The sequence below is a fragment of the Lycorma delicatula genome, chromosome 1 (genome assembly GCF_047948215.1).
Source record: "Lycorma delicatula isolate Av1 chromosome 1, ASM4794821v1, whole genome shotgun sequence".
Lineage (NCBI taxonomy): Eukaryota > Metazoa > Arthropoda > Insecta > Hemiptera > Fulgoridae > Lycorma > Lycorma delicatula.
Window position 1 is genome coordinate 31,207,652 of NC_134455.1, and position 18,843 is coordinate 31,226,494.

At 34.8% G+C, this 18,843-nt stretch overlaps 1 protein-coding gene across 1 annotated transcript in view; it reads left to right on the forward strand.

Moving 5' to 3' along the window:
* LOC142334475 (trypsin-1-like) overlaps nucleotides 1-18,843 on the forward strand; it is a 93,382-nt gene that overhangs the window by 69,845 nt on the left and 4,694 nt on the right. The window contains exons 4-6 of the mRNA XM_075382541.1: nucleotides 431-639; nucleotides 8,782-8,978; nucleotides 14,165-14,222. Coding sequence (XP_075238656.1) covers nucleotides 431-639; nucleotides 8,782-8,978; nucleotides 14,165-14,222 — 464 coding nt within the window. The remainder of the gene's footprint in view (nucleotides 1-430; nucleotides 640-8,781; nucleotides 8,979-14,164; nucleotides 14,223-18,843) is intronic.

Sequence of the window (18,843 nt, forward strand, 5' to 3'; positions counted from 1 at the left end):
GTTCTCCACAGGAACCCTCTTCATGGTTAATATTATTACTCAGAAAAAACAATTGTAACTAATGTGTGAAAAAATGTTTTTTAAACTCTGATTCTTATTTTTATATAATATCTCTTCTCACTGTAATTAGAATGTTAAATAACAGCCATTTTGTAACTTTTATAATCCCTTTTTACATGAATTAAATAATAAATATGCAAACTATTCCTACATATCTCTAGAGCATTATTAATTAATAATGCTTGAGCTCAATTAATTGCTTCAATTAACAAATCTTTCATCTTTTGATCTTTATTTCCTAATTTTCATTATAATTTTTCTGTTTTCATGACTTTTTTTAGTGCTTGTGTACTCATCATTTGTTGTTATTATTTATAAGAAATCAATTTAATTAAATAAATTATTAATTTTGTAATTAATCTAAATTCAGGCTTAAAAGATCAAAAATAAGAATAATCCTTGGTGACCATAACCAATTTGTGACGACTGATTCTCCTGCCGTTATGAGAATGGTGTCTTCAATCATCCGCCATCGAAATTTTGACCTTAATTCATATAATCATGATATTGCACTTCTCAAACTTCGAAAGCCTGTCACATTCTCCAAGAATATTCGTCCAGTTTGTCTTCCTCAAACAGGTAAAATGTATGAATGAATTACATTATTACATATTATTTTGGTTCACATTATGTATAATTATGAAATTCAAGAATTTATAAAGTATTTTAACAACTAAATCCTAAGATTATAGATATATTTAAAACCACTACTTCCAGCATCGACAGCAATGATATTTAAATTGGTCAAAACAAGACACTTGTATATCAGTTCTTTAGAGTGCATTTGGTGTCTAATAATTTGTTAATCATTGATTGGCACTGTTTGCTTCTGCAGGTGAAAAGGAACTGTCTGTTTAGCCCTTAACTAAAGGCCTGAGGTAGCTAGTTATTGATGATGTCTGTGTTTTGCACACCAGCTGATAACCAAATAGGTAAAACTGCTTTCAGTCTTAAGAGCTGTACACACGTGTAGTCCTTTTTACAAAAAAACTTCTTTAGTATGGGAAAGATAATTATATAATAAAGTTCAACAGAAATTCAATTATCCCAACTTCATGAAGTTGAAGTCTGTTTTGAAAAAGATTAATTTTCTGATTTATTTTTCTGATTGGAAAATTTCAGCATATTTAAAAAATTGAATAATCTTTGTTAATTGATTAAGCAAATACTTACATTATATCATATAATTAAGATAATAGAAAATTCAATCTTTTAGTCACTTAAAATGACAGAAAAATATCAAAGCCCTCTTACTATTTGTAATTGAGAACTCCACATTTTTATTTTTAGTTAAATGAGACCAACATTATTTTGATTGCTGAAAAAATTATGTTTATAGGATATGACAATTTATAGCATTTTAAATAATTTGTTTAAATGTATTAATACTGAGGAACATCTTAAACTTTGAAGTAATATTAGAGTAGCATACCTGAGTTCATCAGTCGCTGTTTGCATACTGTCCAGAAATTTGTGTAGTGTTTAGACTGTAATTTACTTAATTAGAACCGAAAAAGTGGTTTGATTATTGTAATATCAAAACTCAGATATCAGTAGATATCTGACTTATTATAATAAGCCAAATAAAAGTAATAAATAAAAAAATCAGCTTTTGCCTTCACTACTGGATCGATTATGTGCAATATATGAACATACTGCATGAATCCACAGATTACAGCCCTTGCTCTGAAAAGAGCACAAGCAGAACTAAGGAAAAATCCTTGCTTGTAATAGAGTCTTATGACCAGGAGTCATTGTCACCTTTCAGTCGCGATGAGATGGGTACAAATGCAACCCCTTTACCTCCACAGAAGTAAGAAATGATGACCCTAACATAGACAAATGCTAACTGTGCCAACCATCTGACAATCAGCAAAGTCTTGATACTGCTGGAAGATACACACACAACCAGCAGCCAAAAAATTACTGACAATAGACCAACACGCAGGAACTCTGGACGCACTTAAGGAGAACAGAGTTAAAATTTGCTACATACATCACAACCCCGTAGGGGAAGACACCCCCTTACTGATGTTCCCGTTTCCACACCACCCCCCCACATTCCTAGCACTGTTGGGCTATAACGGGAGTCATCTATCGCCCTCTCACTTCTCATTGTTTACATCTCATAGTAATAAGCCTGGCCTCATTGGGATGCAACCGATGCAAATGCCTCGGTAGACATTTGCATCGGTGATTTAATAACTCAGCTTATTGCCTTCACTGACATCCAGATATCTTGAATGTCCAACATCGTATCCCTCTGAACTAGTTAACCGAGCTCGCGGAAGCGCAATCCTCGCACCTAGTTCTACTTATTAAGATCCAATTTCGTGAATGTCTAGTAATTTGAGGCAAAATAAATACAACATACCATCAAACATGTTGATCACCACAACGAAATTTAGTCCTAGTTCCCTTAGTGAACTCAACTTGGTTCAAACCCCAGACTTAGGTTACATTTTTCTTAAGTTAAGGACTCCGGTCTGGTCCACTATGGAGAGGTGGGCAGACCTCCTACTCCCACTCGGCCCCATTGCAGAGTCCCGCATGACATTCACCTCATAAACCATCGTCGAGATGCCGCTACACCTCACAGCTGCATGGTGTCCCATGCCTATCGGCAGTCCAGTCGACGTTCCGCCGAGAACTTCCACAATCAAAGTAACCTCTTTCTAACTAACCATGGCTCGCTGCCAAAGCGCCTACCTTCGGTCAATCAGACTGTCCAGGCGGGCTCTAGCCGCCCGAGTTCCTACTCTACTAAATCCCTTTGGCCGCTCAACGTTGGGCGAAGAATCGAAGGAAGCCAGCCACAATTGTCCAGTCTCTGTGCGTTCTCCAGATGACTCGCAGATCAGAGAAGGAGTTTACTCTCTCAAGTTCCCTAATAACTCTGGTACGCTCAACTTCGTACCGTGGACAGACATACAGGACATGGTCCACCGTGTCATCGATCCTACAGCCTGGACACAAACCGGAGTTAACCAAACTAAACCTAGCCAAACTATCCATAAAAGCAACATGTCCCGAAAGAAATTGAGAAATATGTCGATTGGGGGAAACCAAGCTATATATAGTGAATATCCCTATATCATTGGAATTGTGAACGATGAGCCCATACGGGCGCAGCGTACAACATTATGGCCTCACAGACACCTATGGAAAGAATATGCATAGTACGATAGTTGAACCCCCAATCGGGATGAATGACTACGGACACTGAAGAAACCATCAATGGCTTTCTTCGCTACAAACTGGGGGTGCTCCTTGAAGAGACGCCTCTCGTAAAGGATAACTCACAGATACTTCTGAACGGTCACTTACCAAATCAGAAGGCCGTCCATCACAACCCGCGGATGACGGGTTGCAGCTAGACAACACTTTAAGAACATAATAGTGGTTTTCTCAGCACTGAAAACCATCTTATGTTGAAGATTCCACAACCTTAGTACCTTACGCTCCTGTGTCGTTGTGAGCTCTATCTCGGCACGCGAATTACCCTCGACCAGCAGCAATCCATCGTCGGCATAAGCCACGATGCGACAGCCACTGGGCCTCCACAATCGCATAAGAGAATCGAACTCAACGACCTAGACGAGTGGGCCGAGAACACTGTCCTGTGGACAACCTTTAAACAGGGTCTTTCTTACCTCCGAAGTGCCGTCACGAAGGAGAACGGTTCTGTGTAACTCGAGAGAGTTCTGATCTCATTTAGCGTGCAGCCACGCTGCTGGAGTTGAAACAAGGCAGAGGGCCACCACAAGTTATTGAATACCCTGGATAAATCCAAGAAGACACCGAGTACATATTTGCACTCGCTGGCTGAAGCCAAATCCATAACCCTAAGAAGCGCGTCCTCAGTGCCCTTGCCGGGGCGAAAATAATAATGGTCGTCCATCAGCATATGGTTAGAAATTAACCTACTATTGATGCGGAGGTACAAGACCTTTTCAAAAACCTTACTACTACAGGCAAGAAAGTCAGAGGACGGTAAGAGGAGCTTATAATGGGATCCTTGTCGCCACCTTTGAAGAGCAGTTTCAACACACGACGTTTCCAACACGCTGAAGAGTGCCCAGCAAAAAACAACCTACTGAAAACCCTAGTCAGAGGCCAAGAATTACGGGCAATGTGCGAACACCGTGATATTATCATATCCAAGGCATTATTCCTAGTCAGGCTACAGATTACTTGACGGACTTCCGCCTCAGTAATTTCTCAAGACATAATCTCAGAGCGAAAACCTACAACTTCCCTTCGGACACGTCGATGATATGAGGTCTCACCAACCTCAGTATCATCTGGAAGTACGTCGTCCATGAGATGATTGCGATCTTTATCTATAACAACACCATCTTGGTCCGAGAAAGCCGACAGGAGAATGTCTTTTTCCGCTTATGATCAAGAACTCAAAAACAACAACCCACGGGTCTTTATTCCCTTGCTCTTGCACAAAAGAGCACCAGGAATCACATTTAGAAGACCTAATCTTATGAAAATACTTGGTCCTGTTACGGCGATAATCCGCAATCAAGACTGCACGCCGATCAGGATCATCCGCACGCTGCGTGGCTCTATTGAGCCAGCCTACAGTCCGCTTCATCGCTGTCAATTCCCGAGTCCACCATTCGGCCACTCTCTCTCGACCCGTACTTCTAAAAATAGAAAGTTTAGCGGCTCTTTCTCTTTCAGGTCATCTAATGGGACTTCGTCCAGATTTCGAGCGAAAACTCGTAGCCTGGCCGCTAGGATGTTAGAAAACTTGGGCCAATCCGCCCGCCTGTGCAGGAAGCGCCCCTGCTGAACAGAAACGTCACTCCTAAAGACATCACGTAGCACACCTACCCAATCATAAACTATTAGATATTGATTGCTTTCTCAATCATCGACTATTGACCAATTCAGAATCTTACCGGGAATATCCTTAACAATGGTAACATCAATGTTGGTACCATGGAAGGCCCTCCGCAAACCAACTGCACCAGCAAAGGTAGTCAACTCGCCGGCTACATTGAAAACATCAGACTGATCTGCGCGATGAAACCTTCGATTAATTCGCCGCAATCGTCCGTGATCCCACTGTGCCAAAGAAGGAATTTGGCGTTCGCATCAACTCCTATTAGAACAGGACGACCCGCTACCAACCTAACAATTCTATCCCATATTTCCTCATACTGTTCAGTGTCATCCCTGTACTGAAAGTACGAACTAACATCGACCATTTCCAAACCATTCACGGCAAGCTTAACAACGACATGGTGCGTGTCAGAGGCCTACCGTATGATGAATCTATTTATCGACTTCTTGCACAGGACAGTGGATTTGCTGTCACCAACGAAAAACTTCTTCCAACATGGAAATCATGGTATCACTTACATACGGATGCTGTAGAAGAACGTCATCGAAGCTCTGTTTTTCGACTACTTCAGCTAGCTCTACTTGAACTAAATAGGCACTCTGGGCATTTCGTTGACCGAACCTAGCCATCAAGAGAGTTGAAGTAAATCTCAACCACTCTTAAGTAACAACCGCACTCCTTACTGCTAACTGAGTGCCTATGTGGTTTGTGTAACCGCTTACAGTTAACGCATGACGGAGCCTCCTTCTTTTCTGAACATCATCCGCGATGAAATTTCTTTACAGAAATTTCGGCCAATTTTACCCCTAACCGCCAACCTCTTCGCGCCGACCTACCTGTCAGCCCTTTCGAACTTAGGTTTGTACATTGTTAACTATCATTGTACAAATTTTGAGCACCCCATCGATGGATAGGTTTTCGGAGAAAAATGGCATCTTTTACCTGTTCCTGTACCAACAAAACTGTCAGCTCGCTCAGATCCAAACATACCTTAGTAATATATCGATTCAATAAATTTCGTGATATCAAAATAAAAATTAAAAGTAATAAATAAATACTGCCTCACGAAGGCGGTGTAAGAGCTCCAGATTCGAGTCGCTATAACCTATGGGGCCAGAATCAGGACAAGCTGCGGCGCGAGTTCGCAGTTGCCTTGCAGGGGGTTCGAATGGCGCATTGAGCACAGGGAGGAGGTGGAATTAATGGCTGAACAATTAGGCCAGACCAACAAGACTGGCTTCGATAGGGTCCTACGGCTGCCTTGGCCAATGGACGGACCCTTAGGTTGTGGTCAGTCCGCTGATCGGAAAGTGCCTGGAGCCGTCATAACTGCTGCTTTCGGGGAGCAGTCCATTAAACGTAGGCGGAAACCCGGGGAAAAGTAGTGGTCCACTGACCTTAGCGTGCTGCGCGCAAGAGTTAGTTTCGGTAGAGAAGATACCAGCTTGGCCCATTAACGGTAATTATCGTTGATGCTGTGTATGCTGAGGGTCTGCGGATCTACCCGTAATGAGTATGTTCATGAAATCAAGTAAGTGAGACTCAAGTTATGGTAAAACTCCATGCGTGAGTTGAAGCGCAGTCCCTAGCAGATCGCAAAATCTTGTTACCGGCCAATGCCATTGTACGTATTGTCCAGTGTTCGTTGCGGGTTTGGTCATCATGGCCACAATTTAACATCTGTGGTGACTTACCAAGCGTTCCTTGGTACTCTGTTTCCAGATGCTCTGGAGTGTGAAGCAGAGGTCGGTATTATTGTCTAGCCATCAAATGTACATGGTGTATCCAGGTGTCTTCGAAAGCATGACCTCTTACGCGGCGCCCGTTTGGGTGCATAGGTGTGATATGAATAGAGCACTTCTTTAAAATTTAAGGAGTGCCAGCACAGAGCCTTAATTGTAAGCACTGGTGTTTTTAAAACAACCTCCTACAAGGCTACCACCCTTTTGGTAAACACTCTCCCAATCGATTTAGTGGTAAAAGTTCGGGCAGCCATGTTGAGATTGCGAAGATGCCGGGAGGCCGAGGTAGTTGGAATGCGGTTTCTAGCTGGGCAGTACCGGAACAGAATGGTGGTCACAATGCACTGTACCGAAATTCTGTTCAGTTGTCAACCTCACTTCTACGAAAGAGGCTGCAGAGCCTGGCGATGGATGCATGGCAGACACCACGACTATGGGAAGATCCTTGTCTAAATTTGTACAGTTTTTCGTGGGATTGTATTCCTCAAGCTCGTTTTTAATGGCAACGAGTGCCCAGGTGCTTACCAACCATGTTAATTTAAACCAATATTTGTTTATTTGGATGTCATATATATTTTTAGTCGTTGACGGAGTGCAGTTACCCACTTTAGCATATATATATGACATGTGAGAGGTTGGAGCACGTAAGCCGGTGATGTAAGGCACCGCGCTTAGTCCGCTCACACTGTTGGGTAAGCTCTAGGAGCTACTTAGGATTCTGATCACTAAACTCTTTGAGGCTCAGTATTCGTTTGTGGCACAGATTTGGTTGTCTGCTTTAGGGGTGGTGGCAGGTTAAATGCCAAGCAAAGAAACCAATACTCTCGGAGATAAAAGATATGAGCAAGAGGAGGTGTTTGTTTAAAACAAAAATTTGTTTATTTTTGTTGAATTATTTATTTAAGTTCATTGATTGTTGCTAAATAGGTCATTATATACTATTTTCATTCATAAAAACTAAACCATACATAATATTTCCTTGCATGGTGAGTATTCAATAAAATAGTATGTAAATAGGGTTGTAAACTATTGTTTAAGATATAAATAATTTCGCAAAATTAAATTGTGTAACATTAATGAACATATAAAGCAAAAAAATGCATTTACATAAGTTATTTGCAACATACAGCATGTACCTGTGTGATCCGCCTATCCCAACCCCTTAGGGGGAAGACACCTACCTTGTGACATTACCTGTGTGCTCCATGTGCATACTGCATACATGGGCACGCAACAAAATACATATTACAGCATTACGTGCCAACCAACCTGTCAGCCATTTCTACATGTGCATTGTTAAATGTTAAGAAACATGTGGTTCAATTGGCCGACATATTCGCAATGAAATATTTTGCAGAAATTTTGGCTAACTTTACCCCTTCGCCACCAACCAACCTGTCAGCCCTTTCAAACTTAAGTTTAGCACATTGTTAACTTTCATTGTACAAATTTTCAAGCACCACATTGATGGATAAGGTTTTGCAGAAAATGGGACCTTTTACCAGTCTTACCTAGTCACTGTACCAACATAACTGTCAGCCCGCTTGGATCCGTAACATACCTTAGTAATACAACAATTTCCAATAAATTTCATCCACCACAAAAATGAAACCACTTTTTGGCTAGCTTTTGGACTATAAGATTTGCACTGTAGCAAGTAAATATTGAGAAGTGATGGTAAGTGGCATTCATTTCAATATTGGAATTAATCTTCCTTTTTTTTGTAATGGTTTAATATACAGTTTTAATATGAATATTGAAGACTCACAAGTGGAGGTTAAAATAAAGACAGATAATAAAAAATCACTTCTAATAAAAGGTAAAAAAATACTTCAACTCAACTATACAGTATTATTATGTTGTGATGTACAATACTGTTGAAATCCTTTTATATAATGTAGTTGGAAAGGATATCCTAATCAATCAAATTCCTTTTACTTTTCCCAGAAGAATGGTGAAAAAATTGCTTATTTTATGTTAATATTTTAATATTTACGTTAATTTAAAATGGTTAGCATTATTCACATTTAATTAGCAGTGACATTGAAATATAATTATTTATATGTATTACTAGTGTAATAAAATGAATAATACAGTCTAATTAAATATTTGTTACAGATCTTGATCCCTCAGGCAAAATAGGCACTGTAGTAGGGTGGGGTCGAACATCCGAGGGAGGTTCATTGTCACCAACAGTTCAGGAAGTACAAGTACCAATCCTGACACTACAGCAATGCAGGGCTACAAGATATAAACCATCTCGTATAACAAACAATATGATATGTGCTGGCCATGGGACACAGGATTCTTGTCAGGTATGCAGAAAATCTAATTAAATTTTAATGAGTGATTAATTAGATCACAAAATAGATTTTCTTAAAGAATAATTTTATCTGTTATTCTTTTATATATAACATAAATAGAATATTAAAATGTTTAATATTAATTTACTATATAAAATATATATTTTAATTAGTAAGAAGCAGGCATATCATAAATATGAATTTTTAAAGTAATATTCCTTTTTTTACAATTTTTTAAAATAATATTAATTGATAAATTAATGTAAAAGCTTTTAATATGTTACTTATGTTATGTATAAATGAGTAAGTGATGAAACTATTTTTCATGGTATTCCTCTTTTAACGTAATAACTCACCCACTAAAATTTAATTATTTAGAGAAGTTATACTTTGTGCAATTTTAAAGAGGCATTTGCAATTCAAAACCTCCAATAATCTCTCCAAAGAACTGCATTGCTTAACTTCAGTATTCAAGCAGTATTGGATAAAATCACATAAATTTATTAAAGTAACTATGAAGGTAACAAAGTTTATTTTTTACTTATAGGCATTTTATCCTTACTTAACAACCGATGTATTTTATGGCTACATGTGTTTCAAGTCCAACAGAATTGTAAGGGTTATAAGGAGTAGGAATTATCATTTTAATAAGGACCATTTAAATTGTCATATGATAATAAGAGGTACAAGATTTGTATGAGATAATATGGTATGGCAGATTCCAGTTTAGCATATAAAATCAAAAAATTATTTCAAGAAATTAAAAACTTTTCACTAAAAGGATAGTTCAAACAACAACAAGAATTTGTTCCTATACATTTTATTTATTTATCAAAACCTTTTTTTAACCTCCAGGATCACCATTGGGTATTACTTCAGAGGGTGAGATGAATGACAATTTTTGTAGCATGTGAAAATGCCATGCCTGACTGGTATTTGAACCCGGGACCTCCGGATGAAAGGCTGAGATGCTACCACTTGTGCCACACAGGCTGGCACTTATCAACATTGAAGATGTTTCTCATTTAATCTTAAACTCATTCTGTTACTTCTCAAACCAATTTCAGGCATCTTCATAGGGCTTATACTTATCACATTATGATCTTACTTTTTTTGGCCTAATAAAAATTTCTTAGTAGTCCACTTAAGTGATGGGGCCAAGACCGGACTGAGTGGTGGATGAGGAAGAACACCTAATTTTAATTTTTATTGACAAGTTTTCATTGTTTAAATAGGAGAATGAAAATGGGTATTGTTTTGAAGGAACAAAATTGAACTTTTTCTTTCTCTTTGTCTGAACATGGCTTCACTCTATTGACTGAAAATCAGAAAAGTTGAATAATCCTGTCAGACTATGATTTTCCTGCATAGTAAGGAAGTTCAGGCTACATTATTCTTTGAAGTCCAGAATAAAGTATCCATGATCTTGCCTACTGAAGATGTGTTCTTCATTTTCTTTGAGGTGCAAGGTGGATTCAAATCTTATCATAGGTCATAAAACAGTTAAAATTTGTCTTCTTTGCTTTTAAAATGTTGAAGAAGTAAGCCATACCAGCTAGAAGTTTTTATTTCATCAGAAGTATTATTATTAAAAAAACCATTTTGTATATATTTTTCACATGTGAATTCATGTGGTATATCTCCTCAACACCCCAAACACACTAATATTTGTGACATTTGTGCAATGATTATTTCAAAAAAACAATCCTATCAGATTTGATGCATTCTAAAGAATAATAGATGATCTTAAGTCTCTGAACATGAAACTCTTTCTTCATAAACTCTCTTCCTTCATAAAACTTTATAATGATAAACATTCATTCTCAAACTGGGTTTGAATTTTATGTAATAAATTAAATTTTTTTTAAGTTTAAATCACTCTACTACAGAAAAAGTGATATGTTCATTTTGCAATACTATTTGGTCACTTTTTGTTCAGACATAATAATGGGGAATGACTGACTGATGTATGAGAGAAATTCAAGGTCAGTAATTTAACAAGTTTAAAATGTATCTGAATACATTACAAATAATGCATTATAAATGTATTATAAGCATGGAAGGGAACAAAATTCTCATTTAAATTTGATTCACTCTCTTAACATCCAAAGTAAGAGATAAAGTTCTTTCTTTCTATTTTTCAAAAGAAATTTGACCTTTATTTTACCTGATGTCCAGATCATTATGTAAAGATTATGAATAATTCTGTTGCAAGAATTAATTTTTTTATATCATTCATGCTGAAAATCTATAATTGTTCTTCATTACTTAATTTAATCTCTCTAGAAGCTTTTTATTGAGAAAATGATGGGAAAGTGTGAAACCTTCACCATCTCTCGAATAAACAAAGAAATCTATTTATAGTTTTTGTTTACTAGTAAAACTATTTTATGCTGTATAATCAATTTTCTACAGATTATTCATTTAAAATCCATCAAATTTGAAGTAAATTAAAAAATGCACTTTTCTACTAAGAAAAGACTATTTTTTTTATCAAATTTGATAAATATTTTATTATAAATAGTTATTTAATAACTATTTTATTTTTTACAGTCATTGAGACATGTCTCAATGACTGATTAACATAACATGATTAAACATGATGATAACGGCATGATTTTTTTTTCATAAAATTGATGAAACCTTTCATGGAGGTTAGTATAATTATACTTATAAGTACTTTCATCTTCCTTTAAATTTAAATACTTTTTTACCTAATTGTTTAGAATGAACTCTTTGGTAGCTCCTGAAATTATTATTCACATATAATATTCATAAAAAGTTCCATTTCTAATTCTAAATCAGAGAGAATTACAAAACTTTTTTAACAGAAAGAAGAATTTTTGATAAAATTAAACTATTTAGACAGCTGGCTAGAATATTATGTTCTGAGTTTTATGTTTTATTTACTGAAGCTCCAAATCTAAATATTACAAAAGATACAAAGCCGCAGTCAAAGTAATACACCTATAAATAATGATTTCAAAATTGTGAAATATTTATCGGTTGACTACTATAAAACAAAAACCAAAGAACAAAATCAAGAATTATTACAATCATTTTGAATTGTAGTACTTTCTTTAACTTATACCTGATATTGATATCTATATTTTCACATTTACTTCACATACGAGGTGCTACCCAAAAGTTCGGGGAATTTTACCATAAAAACAAAATACCTTATCATAACTTATAATTTCCACTGTCTCCTTCAAAGTAATCCCCTTGGGCATTGATACATTGATCCCAGCGTTTTTCCCATGATTCCATGCATCCCTGGAATTCTGCAAGTGTAAATGAAATTGAAATTGAAATTTTATCTTCGGAAAGAGAAAAAAGTCGAACGGGGCAAGGTCAGGCGAATAGGGTGGTGGGGAATTTTTTGGCTGAATTTTTCAGTTCACTACAGACAGTTACGCGACTTTGTGTCTGGTCGTTTTTCAACAGTCTCGTACGAATTTTGCAGCAATGCGTCTCTTGTTCAAATTTTCCGACAAGATGCGTTGCACGGAACCATATGACATTTGTACGACTGGACAAACATCATGGATTGTTTGTCTACAATCTGCAAAAATAGCCTCTCCCACTTTCGCGATGTTTTCCGGTATTGCGCTTGTTAATGGTCTTCCTGAACGCTCATCGTCATCCTTGAATCGTTTGTATCGCAAAAACGTTTTACTTTTACTCATAGCATAGTCACCAAATGCTTCCACAAGCATGCGATGAATTTCTGCGCCGGTTTTTTTAAGCGCGAAGCAAAATTTGTTGCGGGTTCTTCGCTCTTTTAAAATCTGCCATTTAGAACTTCGCCGAAGCAGTTACACAACGAAGCAGAACACGTTACACAACCGCACGAAAGTCAACAATGCAGCCTCACACCGTCACAGCTGTTGGAACACTGATCCACAAAGAGTACTGTTAGCCACATCTAGCGGCAGCAGGTCGTACCAGCAATGGTTCACGCGCAAAATTGAAATTCTCCGAACTTTTGGGTAGTACCTCGTATATAAAAATTGATTTGGTTGATGGAGGTAGTAATGATTTTATGGGAATCCATATTGGATATTCATTTGTTATTTTGATAGAAAACACAAGTATGCAGACTATTATAATTGGAAAATTTCAAGGGCTGAATTATTCCCAGGTTCCCAATTGTTTTTTTTTTTTTAGTTTAATACTTCTAGTCTCTGGATACTTTCATTAATATTAATAGAAATGAAAGGATATTTTGGGTGTTAGACATGTTACTTCACTTTCTTCTATACAGTTACTAAGACAATGATTGAGGAGGTGCCATGGTAAAACATCTTCTTTCTTGTAGTCTTACTTTAATATTATTATTTTGTACTCACTTTTCTAAACCAGAGTTAATGTGCCTGATCACTCTAAATTGGTAAATTGGTTACATAATTGTTTATTACAAAAATAAGTGACTCTTCTATATAGGATTTTAATATCAGTCAATCCTAATCAGAAAAATTCCTGTTTTCATCGGAAACTTATAATTTTCTGAACTATTGCTCCAAAATGCCACTTTATTTTTTTCTCTTTACCATTAACAAACTCTTACCAAACTGGACTCATAAAATTTCACTCTTTCCACAAGTTTTGAGAAGTTAGCCACCACTCTTATTTTCTTCTTTCGTATTTTGATTTAAAAATTAGATATTTTGGTAAAGTTCACTCCCACACTACAAGTTTTAGGTTGTTTTATGATTCATTGCACCAATTAGGGGCATCAATTTTTTAAATGTAATCAAAATTCACGACTAGAAAATAGTCATGAAACTAAAGTGAATTAGTTTAAATCCTGAATACAGTACAAAGTTTGAACTAGAGGCCAAATATGTCTTGTTTGTATGTAAAAAACCAATATTGAGAGGGGCTTAGTGTGGGATAATTTTAGTTTTTGGGCAAGTTTAAAGGCAAAGATCATATATTGCTATTCTCATCATTTTCACTGTCACTATTTATTGTTTTATAATTGTATATTCAATCTTAAAAAGACTATGTACTTATCAAGTAAATCAATATATTCTTTTGAAAAATAATACATTGAGGTAAATTTTCCTAGTTGTTAAGTTACTTATGTAACATAAGTTGCATAAGTTAACAGCTTTGACTTTGGTTATGTACAAGTCAGATTTTGTGATCACTAGTTTGCTATTTATTTATTTTATAAATTTTTATCTTTTCAGGGTGATAGTGGTGGTCCACTTGTAATTAGCACAGGAGTTGATAAATACAATATTGTCGGTATGTATTTTTTTGTTAATAAATTGGATTATTGTACAATTCACCCTAGGCTTAATTCTACTGATATAATTGACTGTTTATTTACATTAAACTATCAAAAATCTAAACATTTTCACATTGAAACTGAAAAATTGCTTAAAAAAGTGAACCAACTCCAAAAATCATTTTGGGATTTTTTTTTAGGTGGTTAAATTCAGCTCAGAAGCCAAGATTTATGTGTAAAGTATGTCATGGATGTTGTAGGATGTGGAAAAGGTCAAGCCTGATAATAAATGAAAATATTTTCTATTGAAGGGTGGAAATTCAACAATTCTGCTAAGGTAATAAGCTTAATGGCAGTATTTAAAACTACTATGAGCAAATAAGATTCTACAATATTTCTTAGGAATTACAACTTTTAAAAATAAATTTCACTTGTAAGAAAATTCAAATTAAGGTTTTATGTGGAAAAAAAAATTGTCCAATTATTTGTTTTTCAGATTCAAAGTAAATTTAAGCCTGCTGGTTTTTAATTGTGTCACAATTTTTCCTGATTTTCTAATGTTGTTTCCAATATAAAATTGGTTACTATAAAAACAAGCCTGCAATGGATGTGTTTTTTAGTTTTTTATAATTGATTCTTATGTGTTGTTAGCGCTGACTCCGAAAATAACCTTAAATTTTTTTCATCCCGTCTGGATCTTTTGCAAATCGCAAATTTCAAAATTTGTAAAAAGTTGAAAAATTGCAAAAATGAGATGCAATAGAATAGATATAATTTTTTTTCCTTTTAATAATAAATTAATATAATATATTAAGTTTTCTGGTTCATACTATGCATTCTTATAGCTACACACTTGATTGGTCTGAAGAGGAGGGCGGGATGCCCTAATTTCTATTATAGTGCATTTTTAAATTAATTTATTTTTATTTATTTAATTAATATATAATGCCTTTGGAAACCACTCTCCCTCTTCACCCACCCATAATGAAGAATAAGTAAAATACTTACAATTTTATTCCACGTGTTGAAGTTTCTTTGGGTGGTTTATATTCTGCTTCGTGCTTTTCCTTCTGTTTTCTCTATAGGGTTCACTCGGTGTAACATTCAGTAATAGTCTGCCATCATCATAGTACTCCATTTTCCTTGATACCTCCTTTCCATTTCTTTTATGTTCTGATGAAATATCTCACCCATTTCTTCGCTAATGGCACCCAGATTTTCAGGGAAATAGTACACACAAGAATTTAGGAGGTGAGCCCAGAAACTTGGTTAGTATGTCTTAAAGGCTCCCCTGGTTTCTTTTTTTGGAACTTCTACTTGTTTGTCAAAATTACCACCTTTGAGAAGTTTTCTAATGTCAGAACCAGTAAAGACACCTTCTTTTGGTTTGGCGGTTGGTAAGACTGGAAATTTGTCACAAATATATTTCAAACATTTACCTTCCGTTGGTTAGGCTTTGACAGATTGCTTCATAGAGCCTACCTTGATATGCAGAAGTGGAAGGAGAACCTTACTCAGATCTGTAGAGCACATTTTCGGTTCCAGGTTTTTATGAAGTTCTTTTTGGCCAATCTATCCTTATGCAATGATTTTCTCTGCTATCCCATTCACACAAATAACAAGGAAATTTTGTGTATCCTCCTTGCTGTCAAAGGAGCATCGACATTATTTTGAGATCGACTAAATTAATTCACTTATGATTGTCGTATTATCGAGAACGCATTCCAAATTATTGTAACCCTCTTTTAAATGGACAGAATGTCCGATGGGTAATGAAGGATATGTATTCCCATTGTAAAGAAGGACAACTTAGAGGCTTCTTTTGGACAAATCTATGAACAGTCTTCAATCGATACTTTTGTAGAGAATGTTAAATTGAGTCAAAAGTCCATGTACATCAGTGATGAAGACTAATTCTCCTTCTTCCAAAAAATGTGGAAGAAGATCCTTTTCTCTGTACCTGAATTAGGAAAATGAGGTGCTAGCTGCTAGCAGGTTCTTCTCTTTAAGCGTCAAACCAAGCAATTCTGAATTTTCTTTGGTCAGATGTAAATCTCGAACCAAATAGTATAGTTCAGACTGTGAATAAAGTTCTGATGCACAGCTATCTCCAGGTTCGTACTCCTCGATGTTATCGTCATTTAAATCATTTGCGAAACAGTCTATTTCAGGTAAATTTTCTGGTTAAATTGGCACTGGACCATGGAGAACCGGGCGTAAAGCGGATGTCATATTTGGATAGACGGCTCTTTTTTTATTCTTCAAATTAAATCCGTGAACACCAGTCGAACAAAAGTAACAATCATTGGTGTGATTTCATGGCTCTCGCCATACCATTGGAACTCTAAAAATTCTAAATGCTTCTTGTTCACCCTTTGACCACCATCTAAGTCCTTCAACACATATGTAGCAAACATAGGAGGTGCTCAAGTTTTATCTTGATCTCCTATTTTCACTCCGAAATACGTGAGGTGCACTTGTCGAACGAAACTCGTTATATTTTTTTTTGCCTTTCCACTATTTACTCACCACAAATGTAACAAAAAGAATCTGCAGAATTTCTGCAGCCTCTTGAAAACTTAAAGTTTGCTTTACGGCAAAATATATTTTATGTCTTTTATAGTATCACATTTTCGCAATTTTTCTAGTTTTTACAAATTTGCAATTTGAGAAAAATTCTGATGTGATGAAAAAAATTAAAGTTATTTTTAGATTCAGTGTTAAAAAATATATAGAAATCAATTATGAAAAGTTAAAAATATTCCACCACCCAAATTTTTGCAGGCTTGTGAAATAGGTTGAAAATACTAAACGATATTTTTTTCTGGATTATGTCTGCCCCTAATTCACTTACAAGACCACACTTTAATTTCTTCTTCTTTTTTAATAATACAGTTTAAAAATCACATCTCAATCAAATCTTACTTTCTAAATAAATGAAATCGTGTCATCATAAGATATTTTAGGAGTTATTATATGAAAACCCTTATCTGGTGGATCATATGCAGTCTAGAGTTTTTTTTAATTTGTTAAAAAATAATTAAAATTTGCATTGATGATTCTATGACTTTATTTTATAATTAAATAAAATTTAATTAAATAAACAACAAACTCCTGTTATCATTTTGTCTATATTCTATGTTTATTTTTATCAATAAGATAATATTGAATGAAGTAATAGATATGATCTTTACTGTTCAAACAGTGCATATAAATTTTGATTAATTTAAAAAAGTAACTTCTTATAGTATATAAAATTATCTACTACTGACATATAAATCTTAAAATTTATAATTAATAGTCATTATCATCAGATAACATTTGAAAATTACAGTAAAACAGAGATTCAGATTTACAAAAGAGTTTACCAAACTCTGGACTTTAGAGTCCAAAACAGGGTTATGATTCCAAACCATATTCTGTTTACTTTTCCACTTGTTTCCAAAGCTGAAACAATAAATATCCTTTCCTTTCTGAATTTATTAAGAAGTATTGGCAATTCTTTTCACTTTTATTTTGAATATATAATTTCAAATTGATATAAATTATAAACACAAAAATTTTAGTTGAAAATGATATTATTAATTAAAATAAAAACAGTAAAAAAATGCTGGTTGACATTCTGTAACTTTTATTAATTGAATTTCTACTCCACAATAATTTCAAGTAGAATAATATACGTATATCGCAAGTCAGGTTAAGGCTTAACTAACAGAAATTTTAACAACGAAAGATACAGTGCTGCTACATTCAATTTTTACTAAATTATCTAAAAATATTAATAAAAAGAGTGAATAATTTTTTTTTTAATTTTTCATCATTAAAGAGAAAAAATATAAAAAACATATGATTTGATTTCTGATGACGGGATATTAACGATGTGGAAATTACAGAAGAGCTTCAAAAGTAATTAATTATATGTAACTTTATTTTTTACCTTAGGTTGGCACTTTGGTATAAGTCAATACATGTTACTCACATGACGTAGATGAAAGGTTTGTTATTAATTTTCATAAATGAAAATTAAAATTTTTTTTAAATCATACTTAAAGTATTAAACTTCTTTTTACTTTCTTGTACGAAGTATAGGAAGTATTGTGATCGCGAAAAATCTCGGTTTTCAGATTTCAACGGAAATATCCATTTTGACCATTCCTAAATCCATTTTTACCTGTTTCGGCGTGACGTCTGTACGTACGTATATTTCATAACTCAAAAACGATTAGCCGTAGGATGTTGAAATTTAGAATTTTGGACTGTTGTAACATCTAGTTGAGTACCTCCCCTTTTGATTGCAATTGACTGAACCAAAAGTGTCCAAAAAGCATAAAATCCCAAACTTTTGAATTTTTTACTTTTTCTTAACTGCAGTAATAAGCTCTCATTGATTGTTTTTTAACTATATCATAAATGGTACCTATTTTCATTGTTTCCAAAGTTATAGCGAAATAAAACTTTAATGTAATATTTGGATCCTACAAGGGAAGGAACATCTGTTCGAATAAGACTTCACCTCCTTTTTTTAAATTTTTTTAATTTAAATATATTGATTTATTAATAATTATTAACCCGAGATTGTAAAAAAATTACAGTTAATAATAATTCAATAATAACAATAAAAAACAATATGAAAATATC